At 40.5% G+C, this 24,257-nt stretch overlaps 1 protein-coding gene across 1 annotated transcript in view; it reads right to left on the reverse strand.

Moving 5' to 3' along the window:
* TMPRSS15 (transmembrane serine protease 15) overlaps positions 1 to 24,257 on the reverse strand; it is a 224,362-nt gene that overhangs the window by 173,308 nt on the left and 26,797 nt on the right. Inside the window, exon 7 of the mRNA XM_075197836.1 lies at positions 3,946 to 4,054. Within this exon, the coding sequence (XP_075053937.1) occupies positions 3,946 to 4,054 (109 nt within the window). The remainder of the gene's footprint in view (positions 1 to 3,945; positions 4,055 to 24,257) is intronic.

A 24,257-nucleotide genomic window follows, 5' to 3' on the forward strand; every position in this document is an offset into this window, starting at 1 on the left:
CAAGGATGACAAATACTCAGGAAGCAGTAGTATATTGAATAGAACAGCAGGAGACCACGGGAGAGTTGAAGCGATGTAGCAAAGCTGGAAGCCGAGGAGCGTAGACTCGATGCAACAGGCGAGTTGACACAAATGGACACACTGTAGAAGCAGTAGGCAGCGGGTCAGCTGACGGCAGGTAGAATGCAGACTGGAGCGCTGAGACGAGCAGACTCTGTAGACACGCTGAAGTAGCGAACAGGAATCAGCTGGAACAGTAGCGATGTAACTCAGGAGAGTTTGCAGTAATCTGTAACTGGAGATACACGGAGGCAGCGGATAGGAATCAGCTGCTGGAGTCACAATGAAACACAGGAGAGTCTGCAGTAATCTGTAGCTGTAGATACACGGAGGCAGCGGATAGGAATCAGCTGCTGGAGTCACGAAGAAACACAGGAGAGTTTGCAGTAATCTGTAGCTGTAGATACATGGAGGCAGCGGATAGGAATCAGCTGCTGGAGTTACGAAGAAACACAGGAGAGTTTGCAGTAATCTGTAGCTGTAGATACACGGAGGCAGCGGATAGGAATAAGCTGCTGAAGACACTAGGAACACGAGGAATAGAAGTGGTCTGGAAACCACAAACGGCAAACAGGAATCAGCATCAGCTGAACACACGAGCAGGCACTGGAACACCTTCAGAGACTCATGAGGAATGAGACTCCAAGATCAGGCAACGTGGTATTGCCCACAGGTGCTTAATATAGGGAGTGTTGCCTGATCAGCCAATTAAGTTAAAGGAACAGAACTGAAGGTTAAAAGGGACTGCACATGCGCAGCACCTCATAATAATGGACGGACACGGTTCCTAGCTACCTTAGAAGTAGCACTCACCGTCCGGAGAGTGACACCCGCATTCCAGAAATACTGTGTTTGCCCCTGAGAAAGCATTCTGCATCAGTGCAGCTGAGCTGCAGCCTTACCTGTCAGCCAGGAGGATGCAAATTGTTATTTTTATTTCACAAAAGTCAAGTGGGTGAGGATGTGGTTATTGGGGGACGAAGGGGGCAGTAGGTTGAAGTTTTGCCTAGGGAACTGAAAATCCTTGCACCGGCCCTGTGCTAAATGCCTTGACTCATGGGCCTATAATGCATATAGCATTACATGGATTAGACCCTGCCCCCCTGGTGGTGGCAGGTAAGTTTATTTGGGGGATGTTTTAGTGTAATGAGGCTAGTGTCACATTACAAGAGGGAGCCGGTTACGCGAACAGTGACCAAAACATTTTGAAAGGGGCAGCCATAGGAGGGCCAGTTTAATTAGAGAGAGAGGAAGAGCCCCAACAGCAACTAAAGGGTCACAGATTAAGAGAACCAGCAGGGGGATCCCCAACTTCAGGGGTATCCCAGAAGTAACATCAGCACAGCAGACTCAGATTGATACTACAGGGAGAATGGCACTGAGAGTCTGGGAGCGGCTTCTGAGTTCTGGGTAGCCCATGGCGTAACCCTCTTTGAAAGACCCCCATAACGTGAGGGGGGGAGGTTCGCTGCTCGGTGTTGCGTGGCTAATTGGGAAGAGTGGTTGATATGGATGTTGGAGGAGTCCCTGGAGAGGGGGGTAGAGGTCCTGAGCATTTGTAATTGTTCGTCTGCATGCCTACAACTTGGTGAGATGAAATATCATGAAGAACCTGTGTGATGCACCTGTGGTCTGTGCCTGTGGTTCTACTGCTTCCAGTAGCAGCAGCTGGTATGTAATATGCTGTAAGTTTATAGGTACTGTGCAGGAGTGAGATGAAATAAGGCGATAGTACTAATATCTGCCAAAGAAAATGTGCAGGATGAGAAGGAATTTAAATGTATACCATTTGCAAGCGTTTCTGTGGTGCAGGAAGAGTAGTTAAATAAAGACTATGTTCCTGTTTTGAACTGAGATGGCTTGGTGCCCAATTTTATAGTTTTTGCATCATGCACACACTAGTGTCCACTCCACATCATGACTGTGTTACACACCTGTGTTTTCGAGGGGGAGGGTCCTCTGGTATTGGTTGCCCATGCTCACTATTTAGCTGGGGCAAAAACTACTGACTGTAATTTCAGGTAAGGCCACTAGGGGCACCATTCACAGGTCCATGTGCAATGCACACCCTGCACCCATTTTAGATACACCATGGAAAAAAAGATAAACTGGTCTGAAATAATTTTATATACATCTTAATACAAATTACCCAAAATATATAAGAAATATGTAGTTGTAAATTACACCTATACAACATTGAAACAGAATGATATAAGCTATAACTATTATCTTTTAGTAAAACACATACATCAAAGGATTTCAGTATTAAAGATTGACATTCTATATAAACTGCAATTTTAAATTAGTAGGCTGGGTGGAACCAACTGTTAGAGACTCTTCAATCTAAATGTCTAGTAATATATGTTACATATTAAATAATAGTATTATATGATTACTTACTTATTTACACTGTGTGAACAAATCAGGGGGAGCACCGAACAAAACTACATATATATATATAAATTGTATATATTAAACGATACATAAATTTAATTGACTGCATTTGACTGCATAGCAGATAATGCTGCAACTTATTAGGATATACAAATACATTTATTTATCTGTACTAAACAAAACAGAGTAGCATGGATATAAATTAGATGTACATAAAAGCTGCTATTTGCTAGTTAAACTGACTCAATTTTTTCTGCAACTAAGAATATGGATAATGTTACATTAAATATTTTTAGAATGGGTGGACAATCAATTTCCGTATGGTGACTTGGCTGTTGTTTGTTGTCCTGTGGCGCTAACTAGCCTTCTTATTGGTTTGTGCTTTATTTACAGTAAACCTTTATATGACACCTCTTAAAATGTTACCTAATTATGTCGAACGAAGGAAGCATGTATTAACGTGAAAATAACGGGACCATCAGATGGCCAACTCCTGCACCCTAATGCTAATTGTAAAGTATACATAGTAACACATTTAGGGGTAAATGTATGAACATGCGGGTTCTTTAACACCCGCGTGTTCAGCGTGTTTGGCGATTAAATTTCAAGCGGCGTTGCATCGTAAAGGGAAACTTCCCTTTACAACGCAGCGCCGCTTGAAATTTAATTGCCGAACACGCTGAACACGCGGGTGTTGAAGAACCCGCATGTTCATACATTTACCCCTTAGTCTCAATAACCACTCAGGCATTCTACAAGTTATGTATTAATGTTGATAATGGACTAATAATTTGTTTTCCATTAACTCAATTAAGTGAGCTCTGATTGTTTTTTTGAATAGAGGAAGCTGTTTTGATGGACATTGATTACAGCTTCGAATTGATCTTCACTGTCAGACCCTCATCCATAGCTTCACACATATCTCAGCATTTGATGAACTGAGGATCTCCAGGAAGACTATGGCTTCATGGAGCTGCCTAGGGGCTTCCCATAGCGACACCCTGGTTAAAGTCATTTTTCCACTCTACCTGGTAGTGCACCTTTAAAAGTAAAAAGGTCAAGACTAATAGAAGCTTCCCTTTATCAGTTTGACTGTGATTGCTTCCTTGTTACATATCCCATTGCTTTTGATTGGAGGAGACGCCACAGTAGTGACCTGCAGCTTAAACCTGGGACCAGTTACCTGTTGGAGTCAAAGTTTAGCTCACCTTTGCAGAGATACCAGACATAAGAAGATCTTTCATTTACAGAGGACTGATATATTGTGCTTCAATAAACTCTAAAATAATTCACATTTTTATGTTGCCATATTGGACAGATGGAGATTTTTTTTTTTACTAGATCTCAGGGGGCACATCTAGTGCAGTTGCATTAAATTACTATATATTGCTATACATTACACTTTTTTTTTTGCTTGCATGTAAAACAATCTATTCATATATTGTTTATTTTGATAAATATTAAGAAAATTAATTATTTAATTATACATACCTTATTATCCAGCGACAAGAAAGATTTGGCTCATAAGGTTGTGGATAGTTTTTGGAATGAAATGTTCCGGAATCTTCAGTTAATAAAAACTGACCATCGCAAGGGGATGCTGAAAAACATTATTATTATTTATTTACTTTTAATATTTTTTTTCACCAATGAAATTACAAAATTATGTTGTCACATTTGTACTGCACGTATGTGAATTGTGAAGACAATATATTTGGGGCAATTAATTAAGAAAGGTGCATGTTTTTTTGTTTTTTAAAAAGTCTAGATTATTATATTTAGAACTGTTCTGTATTTGTGATTTCAGCTTTAACAGGAAATTTTAACTAGTGTAGTTGTCAAGAAATGATTCACAACCTTCAAGACGTGTTTAATCAAATCTGTACATTTTCAGTCACTCCATTGAAATACCACGAATAGGATAATATTTTGGTTGATATAGTCATTTTTTTTATTCGTCAACTAACTCATTAAACATTTAAGCAATTCATTTGGGACCAAAATGTTTTTTACTTAAGAAGTTAAAAACAAAACAACACAACAAAGTTCCATTTCAGGTGATAAAATAGTAAAAACATTGTAAAATGTAAGTGTTATTTTTACAAGGTGGGCATTATTTATACCCTGTATAAAAGGGAAATGTGACCAGTGGAATATAGCAAAGGAGTCTGGTCTTAGCTGTAAATAATTATTGCTATTCCCTTCTTTTCCTATTAAAAATAGATAAGTGGAGAAAATTAATATTATGAATGTTATGGATAGCTTGTAGTACACTTATTTTCCGTGCAGAAAATTAACACGATTTATTGTAAACTGGATCCCTGATTCCGGGAATGAGGGTGTTCCCATTAGTGGACAACCCATTTAATACCATGCATCCTGGCTTTCAAAGGTCATATCTTTCCTAAAGCAATGCAATTTTTAAAGACTTCATGCTTTCTACATTTCATCATCATATAACACTACTAATTCTGCAGCACTATACAGAGAATATTTGTCTCTCTCATCAGTCCCTGCCCCATTGGAGCTTACAGTCTAAATTCCCTAACATACACACACACAGACTAGGGTCAATTTGATAGCAGCCAATTAACCTACTAGTATGTTTTTGGAGTGTGGGAGGAAACCGGAGTACCTGGAGGAAACCCACGGAAACTCGAGGAGAACATACAAACTCCACACAGATAAGGCCATGGTTGGAAATTGAACTCATGACTCCAGTGCTGAGAGACAGAAAAGCTAACCACTAAGCCACCATGCTACCACATTTAGATTGAAATACTTGAAATACATAGCTGTGATAGACTTCTATAACTATTCACCTAAAACAAAGAAATTATAAGACACATAAATGACCCGATTCCAAAAATATGAGAGCCTTATAAATGACATTCAATAAACAGAAAACTTTAGTGATCTATTTGCAAATTGGTACAATTTTGCACTATAACAGATGAGGTCCAATATGTTCAAACAAGGATGTTTGAACCAGAATTTAAAAATTGTATATGTCACCACCTTTTGCCTACAACAGACTGGTACTCTTGGACATGTTTGGAGAGCATATCCTTATATACACTTCCTACATGTCCCATGTGGGATAACAAATCTGCTGTTGCAGGATCAGGTCACTTTAAAATATTAGTAAACATGCAATTTGACAATGGATGATCTTTGTCAGTGAACTTTAAACAATTATTTAGTGTACTGGTTCAAAGCACCAAACCAGCCAAAAAACTTTAAATTATAAAACTTGTTAAATAGAATAATTTATCCTTAATTATAATAGCATCATACAACTGAAGTAAGGATTGGGTTCAAAGGTAATAAAAACAATCACAAATCACAAATACTTTATGAGAATTACAATAAAAATAAATATAATAAAAAAATCAATTTTAGCCACTGAAATCTCATTAGACTTTTTAGAAACAGACTGTAAATTATTAATTGTGAAGTGAGAAAAAAATTGGTGGTGACAGTGCTCCAAACAGCAGAGAGAAAAAATATCACACTCAAGAAAGTTTAAGACTAATGTTTTCTTTTCAGAACAAATTGAAAAAAAAAATAATTTACTGAAATATGATTATAATAACTGCATGAGTACATATTATGTTAGGGTAACAAAATGATCCTTGAGGCATCTAAAACTTTCTAGGGCCAAAGGATTAACTCCACCCAGTGGTGGAACTACCATTAGTGTGGCAGGTGCTGTGCACATGGGCCCATGGAGATATTGGGACCCACTGTATGGCAGATGTAGGGGGTCGGGGCTCCGGTGCAGGGAGGTGGGGAGGAGGGAACCGGGGCCCACAGCTCACTAGTTGCGCCTCTGACTCCACCTATAAGATAAATTCCACAATAACGTCACTTGCCCCCACTAGACGAGCACAAAGGTCCCATGTCTGGAACACGAGGTTTCACACTACTTGCTGGCTGTCAATAAGGAAAAGTTTGAATGTAAACTGCAGACATTATGTAGCTGTGGAGCTGTTGTAGTCACCCACTCAGCTAAATCAACAATTATCAGATGACTGCATTTTTATTTAAATCTTCACCTGATTGTTAGCCGGGGTAAAAGTGACTGTTACAGGTGCTGATGATGGAGTATCACATGAACTGTGTCCAGGGCTTAAGATCATCATGGTAAGACCATCATATAGCTCATAATTCTTAATCTCCTTTAAACTATGGACACAACTGTAAATCAGTGGCGGATATAGGGGGGGGGGGGCGATCGAGGCGATCGCCCCCCCTAGCAGGGGCTTTCTGCTGACGGCTGCACACTGTGCAGGTCCGTTCAGTATTGACAGTGTGCTGCCCGGCTACTCTGATTGTGTTTTAAACACAATCAGAGCAGCGGGGCAGCACACTGTCACTGCCGAGCGGACCTTCACATACTGTGCAGCCGCCGGCAGCCTTAGAAATTAGAAAGGGGGCGGGGCCTAAATCGCCCCCATAAAATTGCCCCGGGTAGAGCAGTTGCCTAGATCCGCCCCTGCTGTAAATTTCAATGAACCCTAGAACCTAATAAAGGTTATATAAGAAAAATGAAAGAGCCCATCTACTAACTGTCAAGTACTGTGTATATCTTGAATTAACATTTGTTAAATTAATACATATACATCCTTATTCAATAACTTTTTTTATTATTTTCTTTAAATAATATATTTAAATCTTATTTAAACTGGGAAATATATTGCAGAATAATGATCCAATAACATCTGTACACAGCTTGGTAATTAGCATTTGAATACCACATGGGATATATTTTTGTTATTATTGTTTTTTTCCCCAAAATAACCCATATGCTTGTGTCTATAGCTGAAATAGTGTGTCTTAGTCTTCAAATGCATCAGGGATTACGCCTTTGTTTTCTTACGCAGTTTTTTTTCTTCATTATACATGCTTTAATGCACATGTCTATCTTAAAAATGTAACAACAGTGACGCATATCATGGTTTTCTGCATATGAAAATATTTTATGTCAAATTTGACAATATATTTTATTGAAGCCCACTGGCAGTCATAACCTTTTTTATAATTATTATTACTTTTGCAAAAATAATCAGTCAGTGTTAGTGAGTTCATCACTAAGTGTTTTATATTTTCTTATTTTAAAAAAATATTATTTTTTTTTGGGCATGTAAGTATATGTATGAGGATGGCAATTTATATTGGAAAGAAATGGCTTAAGGTCAGGATATGGTGACACAATATTCACAAAATGGATTATATGAAAAGCCCACATTATACTTATTTTTTTCTTTTACTTTTCCTGTTGTATATTTTACAGACATATTGTAGCGGCTGAAGTGTGCCTTAGTGATTTGCTGGAATAGTAGAAAATGGCCCCACTTTATGCAATTGCTATGCCAAGCAATATGGAAGGTTGAACGATTTTCATCCCTTTCTTACAAACAGCTTTCAGCAAAATATGAAGAAAGGTAGGTTTTTTTGCTCTATAACCTTACCTAACATTTAAAATAGAAAAATGGAAAATGTAAGTAGAATTTTCAAGTTGCTTCAATTTGCTTAAATTAAATTATATACTGTGAGAAGACAAATGCAGCAATTTTTACACTTAGTTTGTAATGTAAATATGTATTCTTTGCAAGATGCTGACATTCTGTAAGTTTGATGAGAACAACAGTAGTACACCCAATAACTTTAGTCTGAAATGTCAAGTTTAACTATTAAATACATTTCTAGGTTGGAATTGGAAACTACATGACAAATCTTTACTTGAGTGACCTGGTAAATTTATGGTTGAAAGCACAATATCATCATTATTTATTTATATAGCGCCACCAGTTCCGTGGTGCTGTACAGAATATATTATTCCTTCACATCAGCCCCTGCTCCATTGAAGCTACATTCCCTAACTAAAACACACAGAATAGAGTTGATTAACCTACCCAGTATGTTTTTGGAGTGAACTCAGAGGAAACTCACGCAAACACGGGAAGAACATACAAACTTAACACAGATAAGGTCCTGGATCAGAATCGAACTTATGGCCCAAGGGTGGTGAGGCAGAAATGCTAACAACTCTTCCACCCTCCTGCCCCAATACATAACCTATGTTGGTAGATTCTTGGATAGAAGGGATCCTATGCTTTGCATCTGTGCTAAATTGACCCCATCATTACACAAACTACAATGTTTTATTTCTTTATTAATTATAATTATATAGAGGATTTTTATATGCAGACTCTTTTCACTGACTTATCCCTTGCAAGCCTATTCAACAAGTCAAGAAAGTCGGGCAATGTATTGGTTAAAGACCAAATTTAGAATGTTCAAAATCACTTTTGTTTACACTATTAACAGGTAGACTTGAGTGGGCAATTCAGTAAATTTTGTTATAAAATATGCATTTTGATTATTCAATAAACCAGTTCACCATTTCCTACAGGAAGTTCATTTATAGCTTTGTTATTCCACTCCTAGATTAATTTCAGTATCTCGCTACTATGACTAAAGTTAATGTGAGCTAGAGCTATTGAGGTTCTTTCCATGCGTATGTGGGCGTATATATTCTTTTGAAACAAATCTAATTAGGTTTGAATTTGAGTTTTCATGGTCTATATGCTGTGGTTTAAATCCCCTTTTGTATGGGGTTACCAGAGTGCAAGGTTGAACATGCCAGTCATACTGTAAGTCTCTTTCCTAAATGAATGGCTATGCAACAGTAATTCTAGGTACAAAATAAATTACATAGTAATTTACAAGCTATAGACTTTAGAAAAATTTGTATATAAATACATTCTAGTACTTGAAGTTTCAGCATGCAAGGAGTGTGTTTATGTAGTGTTGAATCCAGCAGTAACTGTCCAGCATAGCACTCAGTAATTGCAGTGCGTAATAAAAGCACATTAACTTTTAATTAGATTTGTGAGAAAGTTCCAATGCTATTTTACCACATCTCCTAAAAGTACACAAACATAATATATAGTATAAATTTACAGATTTTTAATTGACGGTTTTTGTGGAAAGCTTTTTTTCAAGCAAAAGAGTCAAAATAAAATCAACTAAATAAGCAATGGAATAAATTAACAGATATAACCAATAATCAAAAGCTGGGGGCAGAGGTGTGTCTGGAAAGAAAGTACAAAATAACATATTAATATAATTATGATTTTATTTAAGGAAAAACTAAGTTTGATTCAACAAATTACATCTTAGCTTTTTATTGTAAGATAATAATACACAATCCCCATACAGTACACCCCTAGCCTCCCTTGTCACCATATCTATTTTTCTTAACAACTATACGTTCAAATTCATCAGAATGTTCAACCTTAAAGAAACCTGTCTAACTCTCAGTGGTCTCAGGAAAATAGACAACAGAACTGTTGTTTATGGATTCTGACTACAGGCTTATGACCGCTAATCGTCCCAAGTCTCGCTCAAGGAGATGAAAGGAGCAGCTGATTCAATCATTGGCCGGTAAAACTGTTGTGGAAACTGTGGTGCCACCAGATAAAGCTGAAGACTGGTCCCCAATTTCAAGGCTCATTTTGGTCCAAGAATTTGCTAGGGATCAGCTTAATGATGCTACCCTAGAAAATGCATTTAAATCTATTGTTGAAGTTAATGGTGTGTTGAAAGATGCCAAGCTGGTAAATTTATTGTATAGGGCAGGGATTGTTCAAGAGAAAAATGTTGATCAACTCTTGATACAGCAAGTACACATTCCTTTAGCTGCACACACACATACCTTTGAGGGGGTCATTTAGGAGAAGATAAGATCTGGGAAAGAGTCTTACTACGGTTTTACTCACCGACAATACGTACGGCAGTAAAAAGTTACTGCGTATCCTGCCCAGTATGTAAAAAACTGATTAAAGGGTCCCTTTGATTCCTATTCCAGTGGTCTAAGTCCCCTTTGAACAGATAGGTATGGACCTGGTGAGTCCGTTGGAAAAATCAGCTTGGGTGACCAGTATGTCTTAGTGATTCTTGATTATGCCTACCTAGAAGCCATTCTGTTGCTTAATATCACGGCAACTACTAGCGCCAAGGAAATACTACTTTTTTATTACATGATGATGGGAATTCTGAAAGAAATCCTTACTGACCAGGGCACCTCTTTTCATGTGAAAGTTAATGAAAGAATTAAGTTAATTACTTGGAGTAAAATCATGATACAGATTGCACCACAAGTCTCAATGTGGTTTAGTCCATTGCAGCTATTGTATGGAAGACATTCTAAGGACATTCTATACATCCTTATGGATAGTTAGGAACAACAAAATCTCAAGGAGCAAAATATAGTTTGTTTTTTTGCACAGATATATAGGAGATTGAGACAAATAGGTCCTCTGGTGAGACAACACTTAGAGAATGCCCAGCAGCCTCAGAAACGGCATTATGACACTTGGGCAGTAGTTTATGCTTTCAAGCAGGGTAACAAAGTATTAGTTCTTGCCCCACCTGGGAAATTTAACTCTTTGAACACTGGCAATGACTTTATGAGGCCAAGGTGGTGGTTGGGCCAGTGAACTATAGTGTCTGACTGTTTGGTAGAAGACTCAAAGAACAAATTTATTATGCCAATTTACTAAAACCGTGACTTGAGGAAAATCCTGTGGCTTTGAAGCTATTGCTATTAAAACAGAGGACTGTGAGGTACCCACTGAGTTCTGCTCGACACTGCCTGTAAGGCAGCAGGTAATGGAAATGGTGGCTCAAAACAGGGACATCTTCTCTCCTATTCCTTGGTGTTAAGCAACAGCTCTGCCATATACCTGAGGATAGACACGCTGCAATAAAGCATGAAAACAGGATTCAACCAGACATTGTGGAAGAATCCACTAACGAGTGGAATAGTCCCATAGTGCTAATTCCAAAACCCAATGGGACAATGAGCTTTTGCAATGATTTTAAATATTTAAATAAGGTCTCCCAATGTGACACTTATCCTATTACAAGAATAGATGAACTGGTTTATAACTTAGCCAAAAGTGAATTTTTGACTACTTCACACCTCACAAATGAGTATTGGCAGATACACCTGACAGCCTCTGCCAGGCCCAAAATTGCATTCTCTATGCCTGATGGCTTTTACCAATATAAGGTGTTTCCCTTTTGGCTACATGAGCACCCGTCAAGTTCCAGAGGGTTATTGATAAGTTATTTAAGCCACATATGACATATGCTGCTGTATATCTAGACAACAAAGTTATCTACTAACGAGATTGGGAATCACATCTTTCCACCAAAGGGGAGTTTGTTATAATCTTTGAGGACACATGGCCTTACTGCCAATCTTGAGAAATGTGCATTGACCATGCCAGAGGCAAAATGCGTAGGTTATCGAGTTGAACGGGGGAAGGTCAAACCCCAGATCGATAAATTAAAGACCTAGAGAACTGGCACAAACCAGAGAGAAAGACCCAACTGAGGACTTTTCTTGGCTTGGTTGGATACTACTACTGGTTTGAGATGGACTTTGTCACTTGGACTGCTCCATTCACAAAACTTTTCAAGAAAGCCTGTCCAGACAAGCTAATTTGGTCTGACTTGGCAGAAGTTTACTGGGAGGGCCTAAGAATGGCTCTATGTACAACACTGGAGATACAAGCACCATAATTCAATAATAAATTTTGTCTGCATTCTGATGCTTCTGGAGTAGGTCTGGGCGCATTATTTTCACAAAAGGTGAATGGGGTATAGAAATTCATCCTGTATCTAAGCTGTAAGCTGCTATCTAGGGAAAAAAAGTATGTGACTGTAGAACAATAATGTCTTACCATCAAATGGGCTGTGGAAGCCCTCTGGTATTACCTCTTGGGAGGGAGTTTGCCCTGATGACAGTCCATGCACCATTAAAGTGGTCGCAACTGAACTAAGAAGTCAATGCCAGAGTGACCCAATGGTACTAGGCATTATATACGTTCCACTTTACGCGGAGCATAGACCAGGAGCTCTGCATAAAAATGTGGATGGTCCCTTCCCTGAAAATATTCACTTCCCACAGCATCTACGTCACCTAGGTTGGTGACGCTAAGTGGAGGGGTATATGGCAAAAAGGGGCAGTTTGCCACGGATTGTTAAAAGGGAGACAGTGTTAGTACTTTACACTCCTCTGCACACAGAACACATGTTTCATTAACTTCTAGTTTAGTAGATGGTGCTGGGGAGGAAGCATAAATAGCTGGTTTTGACTTGAGGGCAGGACGACTGACACAAACTACTTGGCCGGGGACTCGTGATAAGACTGGATGTTTAACTTATGTTTGTCTGATTTCTAAAACTACACCACTTGGTGGTTGTGTCGTCCTGATATCCCTAAATATATTGCAGCAAAGTGATTCAGCAAAACTGTGTGAGCGTCATCTGTCTGCCATGTTTATCACTATATATATATATATATATACATACACATATATATATGTATTACATAGCTATAATGATAATTTTGCCACATGTTTCTGTCTGTATCACTACAGTGGTGCTATTAATATTAATTAGTAGTAATACTTGTATTTTTAAAATTGTATTTTAAGTTGCATATGCACATTCATTTTATGTTTACAAACAACTGATTCCATTAAAAGGGGTTCTATAGTTAAATAAAAAATTTGCTTAACCAGCACATGCTCCATTGGCATCCTAGGCACCCTAAACCTGTGGGATGCACTCCCATAAGCACTGCCCAACCTGCTGATTGCCACATGTGGAATGAGAGATGGAGAGTTTCCTATTTCTTCTCCTCCTTGGAGTGTGGAGCCATCATAGAAAAAAAAAGCCATGTACATGTTGTGGCCCCAGAAGTACAGGAGGACCTGAGATGAAAGAATTAAGTCAATTACTTGGAGTAAAATCATGATACGGGTTGTACCACAAGCCTCAATCGAGTTTAGTCCATTGCAGCTTTTAAAGTCTCTTCATTGTAACTAAAGATGCTAAAAGTGTTAGAGCAAGATGGTGGCCTCTTTCAGCAGGATAATGCGTTCTGCCACACTGCAAAAATAGTTCAGGAATGTTTTGAGAAAAATAACAAAGAGTTCAAGGTGTTGACTTGGCTTCCAAATTCCCCAGATCTTAATTTGATTGAGCATCGGGTGGATATGCTGGAAAAACAAGTCCGACCTCACAACTTACAGGACTTTAAGGATCTGCCGTGAACGTCTTGGTGCCAGATACTACAGGACAACTTCAGAGGTCTTGTGAAGTCTATGCCTCCATGGTTAACAGCTGTTTTGGCAGCATAAAGGGGATCTACACAATATTAGGCAATTGGTTTTAATGTTGTGGCTGATTGATGTGTATATATTGGGACAAAGGGAGGTGTTTGTCACAGGCTTCTAAAAGAAGAGACAGGTATTTAGCTGGTAAACTACAGTGAAAGGCTGGAAACAGATTTACACATTTGTACAGCAGTTCACCTAGCTTAATGAAAAACAGATGAAGGACATATGTGTGACAAAATAATAGTATGAAATCTAATTCCACTTACATGCCTTGGAAGTGTCTTTTCCTGCAAATACAGTAGGCAGACAGGGTGTGTCTGCAGCAAGAGCAATCAAAAACCAGCTGATGAAAACTCCTTTTAAAGGAAAGTTGGGAGTGTCACCTGCCCATAAAGCTAGGGCTGTGGCAGGAGTGTCAAGTATAAAAACCTATCTGTTTTCATTGTTCAGTGGGACCAATGCTGAAAAAGTCAGACAGTGTCTAGAGAGCTGGTCACTGTTAATTTAGTGTTAGGGTCACAAGAAAATTTTTGAAATCTTTTTGGGTGTCAAGTACTTTGTTATCCTGACATTAAAGCAAAGTAAAATATATATAAAATATATGGTGACATGTCATACGTCAACTACTGTATTCATTGTAAAACTATCAAATTCCATTCATATAAAATTTCCATAATATATATATATATATATATTATATGGGAAACAAAGAGAGAAAGACACAAGGGTGCCCAATAGTGTAGTATTTTAAGGATTCTAATCCAAAAAGTAAATAAGTGTAAGTAGTATCCGAACCAGATATACAGATCTTAAATGCTCATGAATACAAGAATTCTGGGATAGTTCCCTTAGGACATATGTGTCCACTCCAGCCTTGTACGCTCATACGGAAGAAGAAAGAGATAACCAAAATTGTGTAGTATTTTCAGACCAAAAGTGAGTTCCACATAAACCCAATCACCTTTATATATGCATACCAGAGAAATAAATATATTTCACTTATCTGTACAATGTCTTGTTCAGATAAGCAAAATAATATGTGTTAAAAATTCTCTCTCTCTCTCTCTGTATATATATATATATATATATATATATATATATATATATATATATATATATATAAATATATAAATATATGTATAAGACAGGGATACTCTGCACTCTCCAAACACATAATGCTGTACTAACTCCTTTTCCCGATTGGGAAAGAGAAGTGATCTAAGTGACTTTGACCGTGATCTTGTCTGTAAATGATACATTTCAGATAATTTTCCTGGACATGACCCTATACAATAAAAACAATACTATACAAACATCAGTCTATCCTAAGTCTACAGGCCGCCCAGCATATTTGAGATGGAACACCTTTCACCCAGGACACATAAAGAAGTCCATCATTTACAGCCAAGCTCTGATATACATTCGGATTTGTTCAGACAGTGAAGACAGAAAACAACACCTGCCATCACTGAGAAATACATTCCTACAACAAGGATACCATTCAATAGTTATAGATGAACAGATCCACAGGGCAACAAGGATCCCAAGGAGTAGCCTCCTGGATTACAAACAGAAGGAGGCTAACAACAGGGTGCCCCTAGTGGTCACTTACAATCTCCACATGAACATATTAGGGAAAATTGCTGCTGACCTTCAACACATATTTCAGAAAGACAATGGACTGAAGGAAATATTCCCAGATTTACCTCTCCTTTCATACAAACAGCCTCCAAATTTAAGAAATCTCCCCGTTAGAAGTGCCCTCTCATCACCACCAAAGACTGGCACCTTCCCTTGCAAAAACAAAAAATGCAAAACCTTCATCCATGTTCTACCAACAAACACAGTCCACATACCCAACACACAACGGGACTATAAAGTCACTGACACATTCTCATGTACATCCTCCAATGTGTTGTACATGATACAGTGTACAAGGTGCCCTGAGGGAATTTACATTGGAGAGACCAAGCAGAAACTACAATCCAGAATGAATCTACACAGACACACAATAAAGAAAAGTTTGGACACCCCCATGGGTAAACACTGCTCTGGACCAGGACACTGTAGGACAGATTTAACAGTCCTAATACTGTAAGGTCTTTTTAAAATTGACAAGGAGAGAAAAATCTGGGAATTTAAGCTGATAAGAACATTCCAGTCATTGACACAAGGGCTCAATCTAACACCTGGATTTATGCCCCACTACTTGGACACACTTCACACCCCACAGCAAAGTGACTCCAAATCTCTGAACTCATAGGACTTTACGCTTCCATCCCTAATGAAAACCTCAGTTTTATTACTTTAGCTTATCTTAATGATATATTCCCCCACCCTGTACAAATTTCTTGATGTAACAGCTCTTAAATGGTGTGCCTGTTTCTTAGTCATTCATTTATAAAGTTGCTGATGAAAGGGCCTCTGTGCTTTGAAAGCAAAAATAATAATAATTGTTTTGGTTAGCCAATAAAGGTATCATTCCTATAATACTTTTGTCTTTTTTGACACAAAATTATTTAACATCACGTAGATTTTTCTGGCTAACACGATACTGCAATAATAATTTTTTTAAAAAATTTTTTTGCTACACATCATCATGTAGCACACAAATACTTGAATTTATTTTTTTTTACACATTGAAATTTACAGTTGATCTAGGACATGTCCTACCCCAACTATAAATCTGCCATCACATTTTAAATTTACCTCCCCCGAATGCAACATGGTTTTGCCTTACTTGCTTACTTTTGCTTAACTTTCCTTAATGAATCAGGCCCTTTATCACTTACTTTTATTACATTATGGAACCAAAATAGATTTATTAATATCAGCTCTAAAATGTTTTCTTAATTGATTACAAATAAAAAAACAGATATTGATTGATATCTATATCTCTTTACAGATCTGAATCTATTATAAGTCTCTACCAGCTTTGCATATCTGGACACTCAACTTGTGTCCATTATTTTTTGCACTAGGGCTCAAGCTCCATCAGGTTGGAAAATAAAATGCGGAAAATGCCAAAGAAAGGGAATATGTTTTATAGCCACTATAGTTTTTTCTCTTCCATGCTCCTAAATCTCAGCAGAAAATAGGACTGGAAAAGTAAAAGACAAGGTTCCAAGAGGCATTAAGCATAAATTGAGTTAATCAAGCAGCTTCTTGCAGACACTACAGGGCTGACTTGTGAAGCATTACAACCAAGACGAGTTATTAGTTTTACAACGTGATGCATCAGTAAAAGATCTTAGAGCTACACTAATACAGGGAAAAACATCCTGTAGCGATTACAAGTCAGGCACAGGCAATCACAGAAAGAGAGTATGTCAAATTGAAAAGGTACTGCTAGCTGTGCTACTTAAGAGCAAGTAATTTCACAGCAATACATATGCTTGATATGTAGACATGTACTCAAATCGTATGCCACTGGCTAAAATGACAAAGACTCTAACACTGAACCTTCCAAAGCAGTTAAATCTCAATATTTGTAAGCATGTCAGAAATGATTGTCGCTGCAATCACTTACATATTGCTAACTTACTAAGTAGAACTTATCTCCCTAATACAAAGGAAATAGGTCAGGAAAAGATATAGGCCATAAAATATAACTCTTTCTTTGCAGTAAAAGATGCAATAATAGACAATAGCAAGCAAATAGTAAAATAAAGAATAAGTGTAATAAAGTGCTAAAACAGTACACTATTAATAGATATTAATATTTATGGCTGTAGGATTAAGATTAGTTTTTTTGTGAATACTTGTATTTTTTTTTTTAAGTGTTTATTTTGGAACCGCACAAGCATACAATTAGTTCAAGAACATGTTGCAATTGGTACAAAATTTTCAAAACAAGCATCGTAGTGTAACATAACTTGCTTCAGATATGTGGTATCCCAATGGGAATTAAAGAGAAAAGAAGAAGGCAGACTCATGTGTGGGAGATAGATGAAACATTTAGGGGTAGTTTTACTAAGCTGCGGGTTTGAAAAAGTGGGGATGTTGCCTATAGCAACCAATCAGATGCTAGCTGTCATTTTGTAGAAAGCACTAAATAAATGAAAGCTAGAATCTGACTGGTTGCTATAGACAACATCCCCACTTTTTCAAACCCACAGTTTAGTAAATCTAGCCCTTAGGATGGAACGGTGGTTTTATGTTTCATGAAGGGGTAAATGAGGGAGGGGAAGTCGAAAAGTGGGGGAGGTGGGGGGATATGCTCAGGGATAGGGTGGGAGGGGGAGGAAAAGTGTTTTGCTCAGGTAATCCCAGGTACTGTGGAGTGATATGTCTTGAACCACGGCGTCCACAGGCAGTATATGACTCCGGACTGCCTTTTATGCCCTTGTCCAAAAAATTATATTGGAATGACCACTGGTCCATTTAAAAAGCGACTATTAGAACATGTGGGAAACATAAAAAATGCAGAGAAAGACCAAAACAATTTAAGGACACTGACCTCGGTCGCCAAGCATTTTATAATGTTTCATAACAGTAGATTATTTCCGCGCAGTGCGTCCTCCTGTATAGTAACCTACTCCACTACACCCACGAAACCTCTGCCTGCCTCTACACCCAGCCTGGCCCTACTCCTGGTCTAATCTCCAATGGGCTCCGCTGTTCCGTCTTACCTGCCTGCCACCGTTCCAGCTCCTCTGTCGACGCCGGCTGCCGCTCTCTGCTCTGTCTGTGGACGTCCACCTCTCCATGCTCCGGCCCACGCTTCCAAGTGCCGCACCACGTGTTTCTCCGGCTCCCGCTGCAGGTGATGATCTGGCTACACGCTCTCCTCTGGCTCCTGTTTCCTCGTGCTTCTCCGACCTCCACAAACCCACGAAGTGCCGATCCGGCTCCACGTGTTCCTCAGGCTCCGCTTCCGTGTGCTGCTCCGGCTCTCCCATCTCCACTCTTCTGGATTTCTGACGCTGCTCCATCTGCTGCTCCAGCTCCGTTGATGACGTTGTTCCTGGTTGTTCCTGGTCTGCTTGCTGCCACGTCTCTCTGGTGCCTCACTCCCGGTATCCCGCAGCTCCGGTCCTGACGCCATCCCTGCCTCCAGTCCGCCTCCGGCCACAGCTGCCTCCACGCTCCCATACCTCGCATCCCGTGCTTCGGTTCCAATGCTCCTTTGGCCCTCCTGATCTCCGTCCACCTGGACCCACATCATCTCTGGTCACCAGTACTTTGGTCCTACCTGACTCTCTGGATCACTCGTCTTGCCTTAACCCTGATCCCTAGACCATTGTCCCTCCAGCAATCTACCCGTGACCTGGACTCGCCTGCCTGGACTATAGAGGCCTGCACTCGCCTGTTTCCGGTGGTCTCCTTCCTCCTGGTACCTGGCTCTCTTTGTCCTCCTTTCTATTTTTACATTGTATTTTTCATTTCAATTTTTACATTGTGTGTTTCAGTTCAATTTTACGTTGCATTCTTCTCTTCTATTGTACTATTATGTCACCTTAACCTACTCTTATTTTAAGCCTATTTTACTGTGTTTTATTTTACTGCATTCCATTTCATTTTACTGTGTTTTATTTTACTGCATTCCATTTCATTTTATTTTTATTTCAACTTTAATTTTATTTAATTTAATTTTTATTTAATTTAATTTATATTTAATTTAATTTTATTTTATGTCTACTGAACTCCATATTGTTTTCTGACATTGCCTTTCTTTTCCACCCTGTCTATAGCCCTCTACTGTTCTACTCTGCTCGTCAGCCCTTAGGGAACTAAAAGTCTAATTTGCTCTGTTCCACTACAATCTCCCTTTGCTGCCCTCTGTTACTCCCTCACCCCTCCCCTGCCAACTCTTGCCGCTCTCTTTTCCCTTGTCCCCCATCTCTCATCATGCCACCTCGCTCTTTTCCTATACCCATACTCTCCCCTAGCCCCCACCTATGGCCTAACTCTCGCAGCCCCATCTCTCACCCTCCCCCTCGCTCCATCAACCCTGACAATCTCATCCACATCTCCCCCGGTCCCTCCATCCCTTTTTCGTGTGCTCTCTGGAACTCTAGGTCTGTCCGTAACAAACTGTCCTCCATCCACGACCTCTTCATCTCCAACTATCTCAATCTTCTTGCCATTACCGAAACCTGGCTCACTCCCTCGGATACTGCCTCTCCTGCTGCTCTCTCCTATGGGGGCCTCTCTTTCACTCACTCCACCAGAACAGATGATCGTCCAGGAGGTGGAGTGGGCCTCCTCCTATCCCCTAGCTGCACTTTTCGGGTCATTCCCACTTTACCTTCCCTCTCCTTCTCCTCCTTTGAAGTTCACTCCATTCGGCTCTTCTCCCCCATCCACCTTCGTGTCTCCGTCATCTACCGTCCCCCTGGCCCCACCTCTCTTTTTCTTGACAACTTCGCCGCCTGGCTCCCCCATTATCTTTCCTCTGACCTTCCATCCATTATACTAGGAGACTTTAACATCCCTATTGACAACTGCTCTGACCCTGCCACCATCAAACTTCTCGCCCTTTCCTCCTCCCTTGGCCTCACTCAGTGGACCTCCTCCCCTACCCACTGTCTTGGTCACTCCCTCGACCTTGTGTTCTCTCATCTCTGCGATCTCTCTGACTTCTCCAACTCTCCCTTCCCACTCTCTGACCACCATCTCCTCTCCTTCACTCTGTCCTCCTCCCCCGCTCCCGCCTCGCCTAAAGCCACCCTCACCAGGCGCAACCTCGATGCCATTGACCCCATCTCTTTCTCCTCCTCTCTTGAAACTCTCCTATCACCGCTGCTCTCTATGGCCTGCCCTGATCAGGCGTCCTCTGTCTACAACAAATCCCTCACTACTGCCTTAGACGCTGTCGCCCCGGCCTCTTCTATCCGCCGCCGGCGCCTTATTCCCCAACCCTGGCACTCAAAACTTACACGCTTCCTTCAAAAATGCTCTCGCACAGCTGAACGCCTCTGGAGGAAATCTCGTTCCCTGGCTGACTTCCTCCACTTTAAATTTATGCTCTCCTCTTTCTGCTCTGCCCTGTCCCTTGCTAAACAATCCTACTTCAAGTCCCTCATTTCTTCTCAGTCCTCCAATCCCCGTCGCCTCTTTGCCACCTTCAATTCCATCCTCTCTCCCCCCCCTCCCCCTCTCCCATCTTCCCTCTCCGCCTCTGACTTCTCCACCTTTTTCTCTTCCAAAATTGAGGCCATCAGACTGAACATTTCCTCCTCCAATCCCTCTCCCGCCACCACCATCGCTTCACCGCCCTCTATTAATCAGCTCTGGTGCTCCTTCACCCCTACATCTGGTGATGAAGTTCGCTCCCTTATTCTTTCCTCTCCACCCTCTACCTGTCCTCTTGATCCAATCCCCTCTCACCTCCTTCGCTCTCTTACTCCTACTGCTTGCTCTCACCTGGCTCACTTTTTCAACTTATCACTCTCCTCTGGCACAGTCCCCTCTTCATTCAAACACGCTCTCATCTCTCCTATCCTCAAGAAAGCCAATCTTGATCCCACCTCCCTTGCGAATTATCGCCCTATCTCTCTTCTCCCCTTTGCCTCCAAATTACTCGAGCGGATTGTCTGCAGCCGCCTCACCAGACACCTCTCGGTCAACTCCCTCCTCGACCCCCTCCAATCTGGCTATCGCCCCCTCCACTCCACTGAAACTGCCTTGGCCAAAGTTACCAATGATCTCCTATCAGCCAAAGCCAAGGGTCACTTCTCCCTACTCATCCTCCTCGATCTCTCCGCGGCCTTTGACACTGTAGACCACCCCCTCCTGCTGCAAACTCTTCTCTCTCTTGGCCTTTCCGGTTCGGTCCATGCCTGGTTCACCTCATACCTTGCTAACCGCTCTTTCTCTGTATCCACGTCTGGTTCTTCCTCTACCCCCTCCCCTCTCCCTATTGGAGTCCCTCAAGGCTCTGTTCTGGGCCCTCTACTATTTTCGCTCTACACTTCCTCCCTTGGCGCTCTCATCTCCTCTTTCGGTCTTCAGTATCACCTCTATGCTGATGACATTCAACTCTACATATCTTCCCCTGATCTTTCCACCTCCCTCCTCTCTCGTGTATCTGACTGCCTCTCAGCCATCACCTCCTGGATGTCCTCGCGCTTTCTCAAAATTAACATCTCTAAAACTGAACTCATTGTCTTTCCCCCACCTCGACTCCCTTCCCACCATGACCTCTCTATCGTTGTTAACAACTCCACCATCTCCTCTGTCGGCCAACTCCGCTGCCTTGGGGTCACTCTTGACTCCTCTCTCTCTTTTGCCCCCCACATTCAATGCCTCGCCCAAGCCTGTCGCTTCCAACTCCGCAACATTGCCCGCATCCGTCCCTTCCTCTCTCAGGAAGCCACCAAAACTATCATACACGCACTCATCATCTCCCGCCTTGATTACTGCAACATCCTCCTTACTGGCCTCCCCCACTCCCACCTCGCACCCCTCCGCTCTATACTCAATGCGGCTGCAAGACTCATCTTCCTTTCACGCCGCTCCTCCTCTGCCTCCCCTCTCTGCCTTGCCTTACACTGGCTCCCTTTCCCCTACAGAATCCTTTTCAAACTCCTTACCACCACGTACAAGGCTCTCTCTCAGTCTACGGCCCCTTACATCTTTAACCTCATCTCCATTCACACTCCTGCCCGCTCCCTACGCTCAGCTAATGACCGCCGCCTCTCCTCCACTCTTATCACCACTTCCCACTCCAGAATCCAAGACTTCTCCCGTGCCGCCCCCCTCCACTGGAACGACCTCCCTCGCTCCATCCGTCTCTCTCCTAATCTGTGCTCCTTCAAACGAGCACTCAAAACTCACCTGTTCCTTAAAGCCTACCAACCTTCTACCTAACCCGCATCTCCTCCAAACGTTCTACTCTCTCTCCTCCCGGTCCCTCTCCCCACACTTCAAATTCCTCCAATTGTGTCTGTTCGTTCACCCACCCTTAGGATGTAAGCTCGAATGAGCAGGGCCTTCTTCCCTCTTGTCTCCACACCTGTTCTTCTACTTCGCCTCTACTGCATTGACCTAACTGGAGTTTCTGAAGCATTGGTATTTTTGTTTATTGTTCTGTATTGTTATACCCTGTATAGTCTACTGTTTGCTTTGTGTACGGCGCTGCGGAAATCTTGTGGCGCCTAACAAATAAATGATAATAATAATAATAATAATAATCCAAAATTGAGGAAGCCCTTAACATGGGAATTCAAGGAGGTGACCTACAGAAAGAACTCCTCAAGGAAAAAACCAAAAAGATCTTCATTATGGGTAGTATGATTCCGGCAGACGCTTCTTAGACAGCGCCGCGGCTGCTGTATTGGACAGCGCTGGCGAAACGGAGCTGCAGTTTTTTTTTGGGGGTTTTTATTCGGGTCGGCGGGGAGAAACCCCCCCCCCCCGACAATCCTCCGTGCGCCCCTGGATCCATCCTATATATGGCTATAATTTTAATCTATAATGGAAATATTTAATTGATTACATCGGCCATCTTTATTCTATAATTATTAATTGGAATATTAATTTGAATTAATACTTACCCCTTTGGAATATTTATGTTATTCTATAAAAAGATTTTAAGACAATACTCATTTAGCTACAATTTTACTATATATGCCAGTAACTGTAGTACTTTATCTCTCTTTTTGCAATGCTATTATAAATTAAAATAATTAAAATAATCTTAATCATCCCTGATCGCTAAAACTAATATGTAATAATAAGGAAATGTAAATCATAACTTTATTTCCCTGTAAGGAACCCTATAGTTTTTGGACCAATAGCAATCCAGGATGGGTGGGACCTCCATTTGGATTGGCGATCTCAACTGTCTATCATCTGAATAAACATAATCGTGTGATTGGTTGAATTGAGAGACGCCACGATGGGGGCCGGCCTTGCACAGCATAAAAAACCTGTTACTTCAGAAAATTGTCTTACCTTGAGAAAGCATATAAGTGAAACGTTCCTTGGCATTTGCTTTGTTTATCCCATAATTTGTCATTAATCCTAGTATGGAAATCAGATCTGGTTAGGTAGTGCTACAAAGGCTCAATAGAATAGCGATTCTTGGCCAGAGATACTTTGTTTGTTAGGCAGTCAGCAATACACGTCTGTCTATACTATTTAAGGGCTGATATCAGAGTTTCTTGTGAGATATATGATCTAACGCTCCCTTCAATAAAGATTCATGGCCAGAGAAAGTTTGTTTGTTAGGCAGTTAACAATATATGTTGATTTTTACTATTGAAGGGCCGATATCCGAGCTACCTACTAGATATTTATACCTTTGTAATTAGCCTGTCTAACTGCACTAACCTCAGTTATATGATCACAGATAGTCAGCAATTAGGCAGTTAGTAATTAATTACTGCCACTTCTATATATAGCTAGAAGCCTACAAAATACAGATGAGAATGTGGAAATTATAAGTGGCTGAAGCTCTGTTATTCTATGACCACGGGACGTTAACTGTTGGGCAGTGGGTAGTATACCAGCATGGTCTGAACAAATGATATAATACATTACCCACCTATACCTAATAGATTAATGGAGTACTATAGTGTCTCCATTAAGATTTGATATACTGGGTGGTCATATGTATTATCAGTATTGATATAAATATTAAAAAGTGAAAACTCT

Source organism: Mixophyes fleayi, chromosome 2 (assembly GCF_038048845.1).
Source record: "Mixophyes fleayi isolate aMixFle1 chromosome 2, aMixFle1.hap1, whole genome shotgun sequence".
In the NCBI taxonomy this organism is placed as follows: Eukaryota; Metazoa; Chordata; class Amphibia; order Anura; family Limnodynastidae; genus Mixophyes; species Mixophyes fleayi.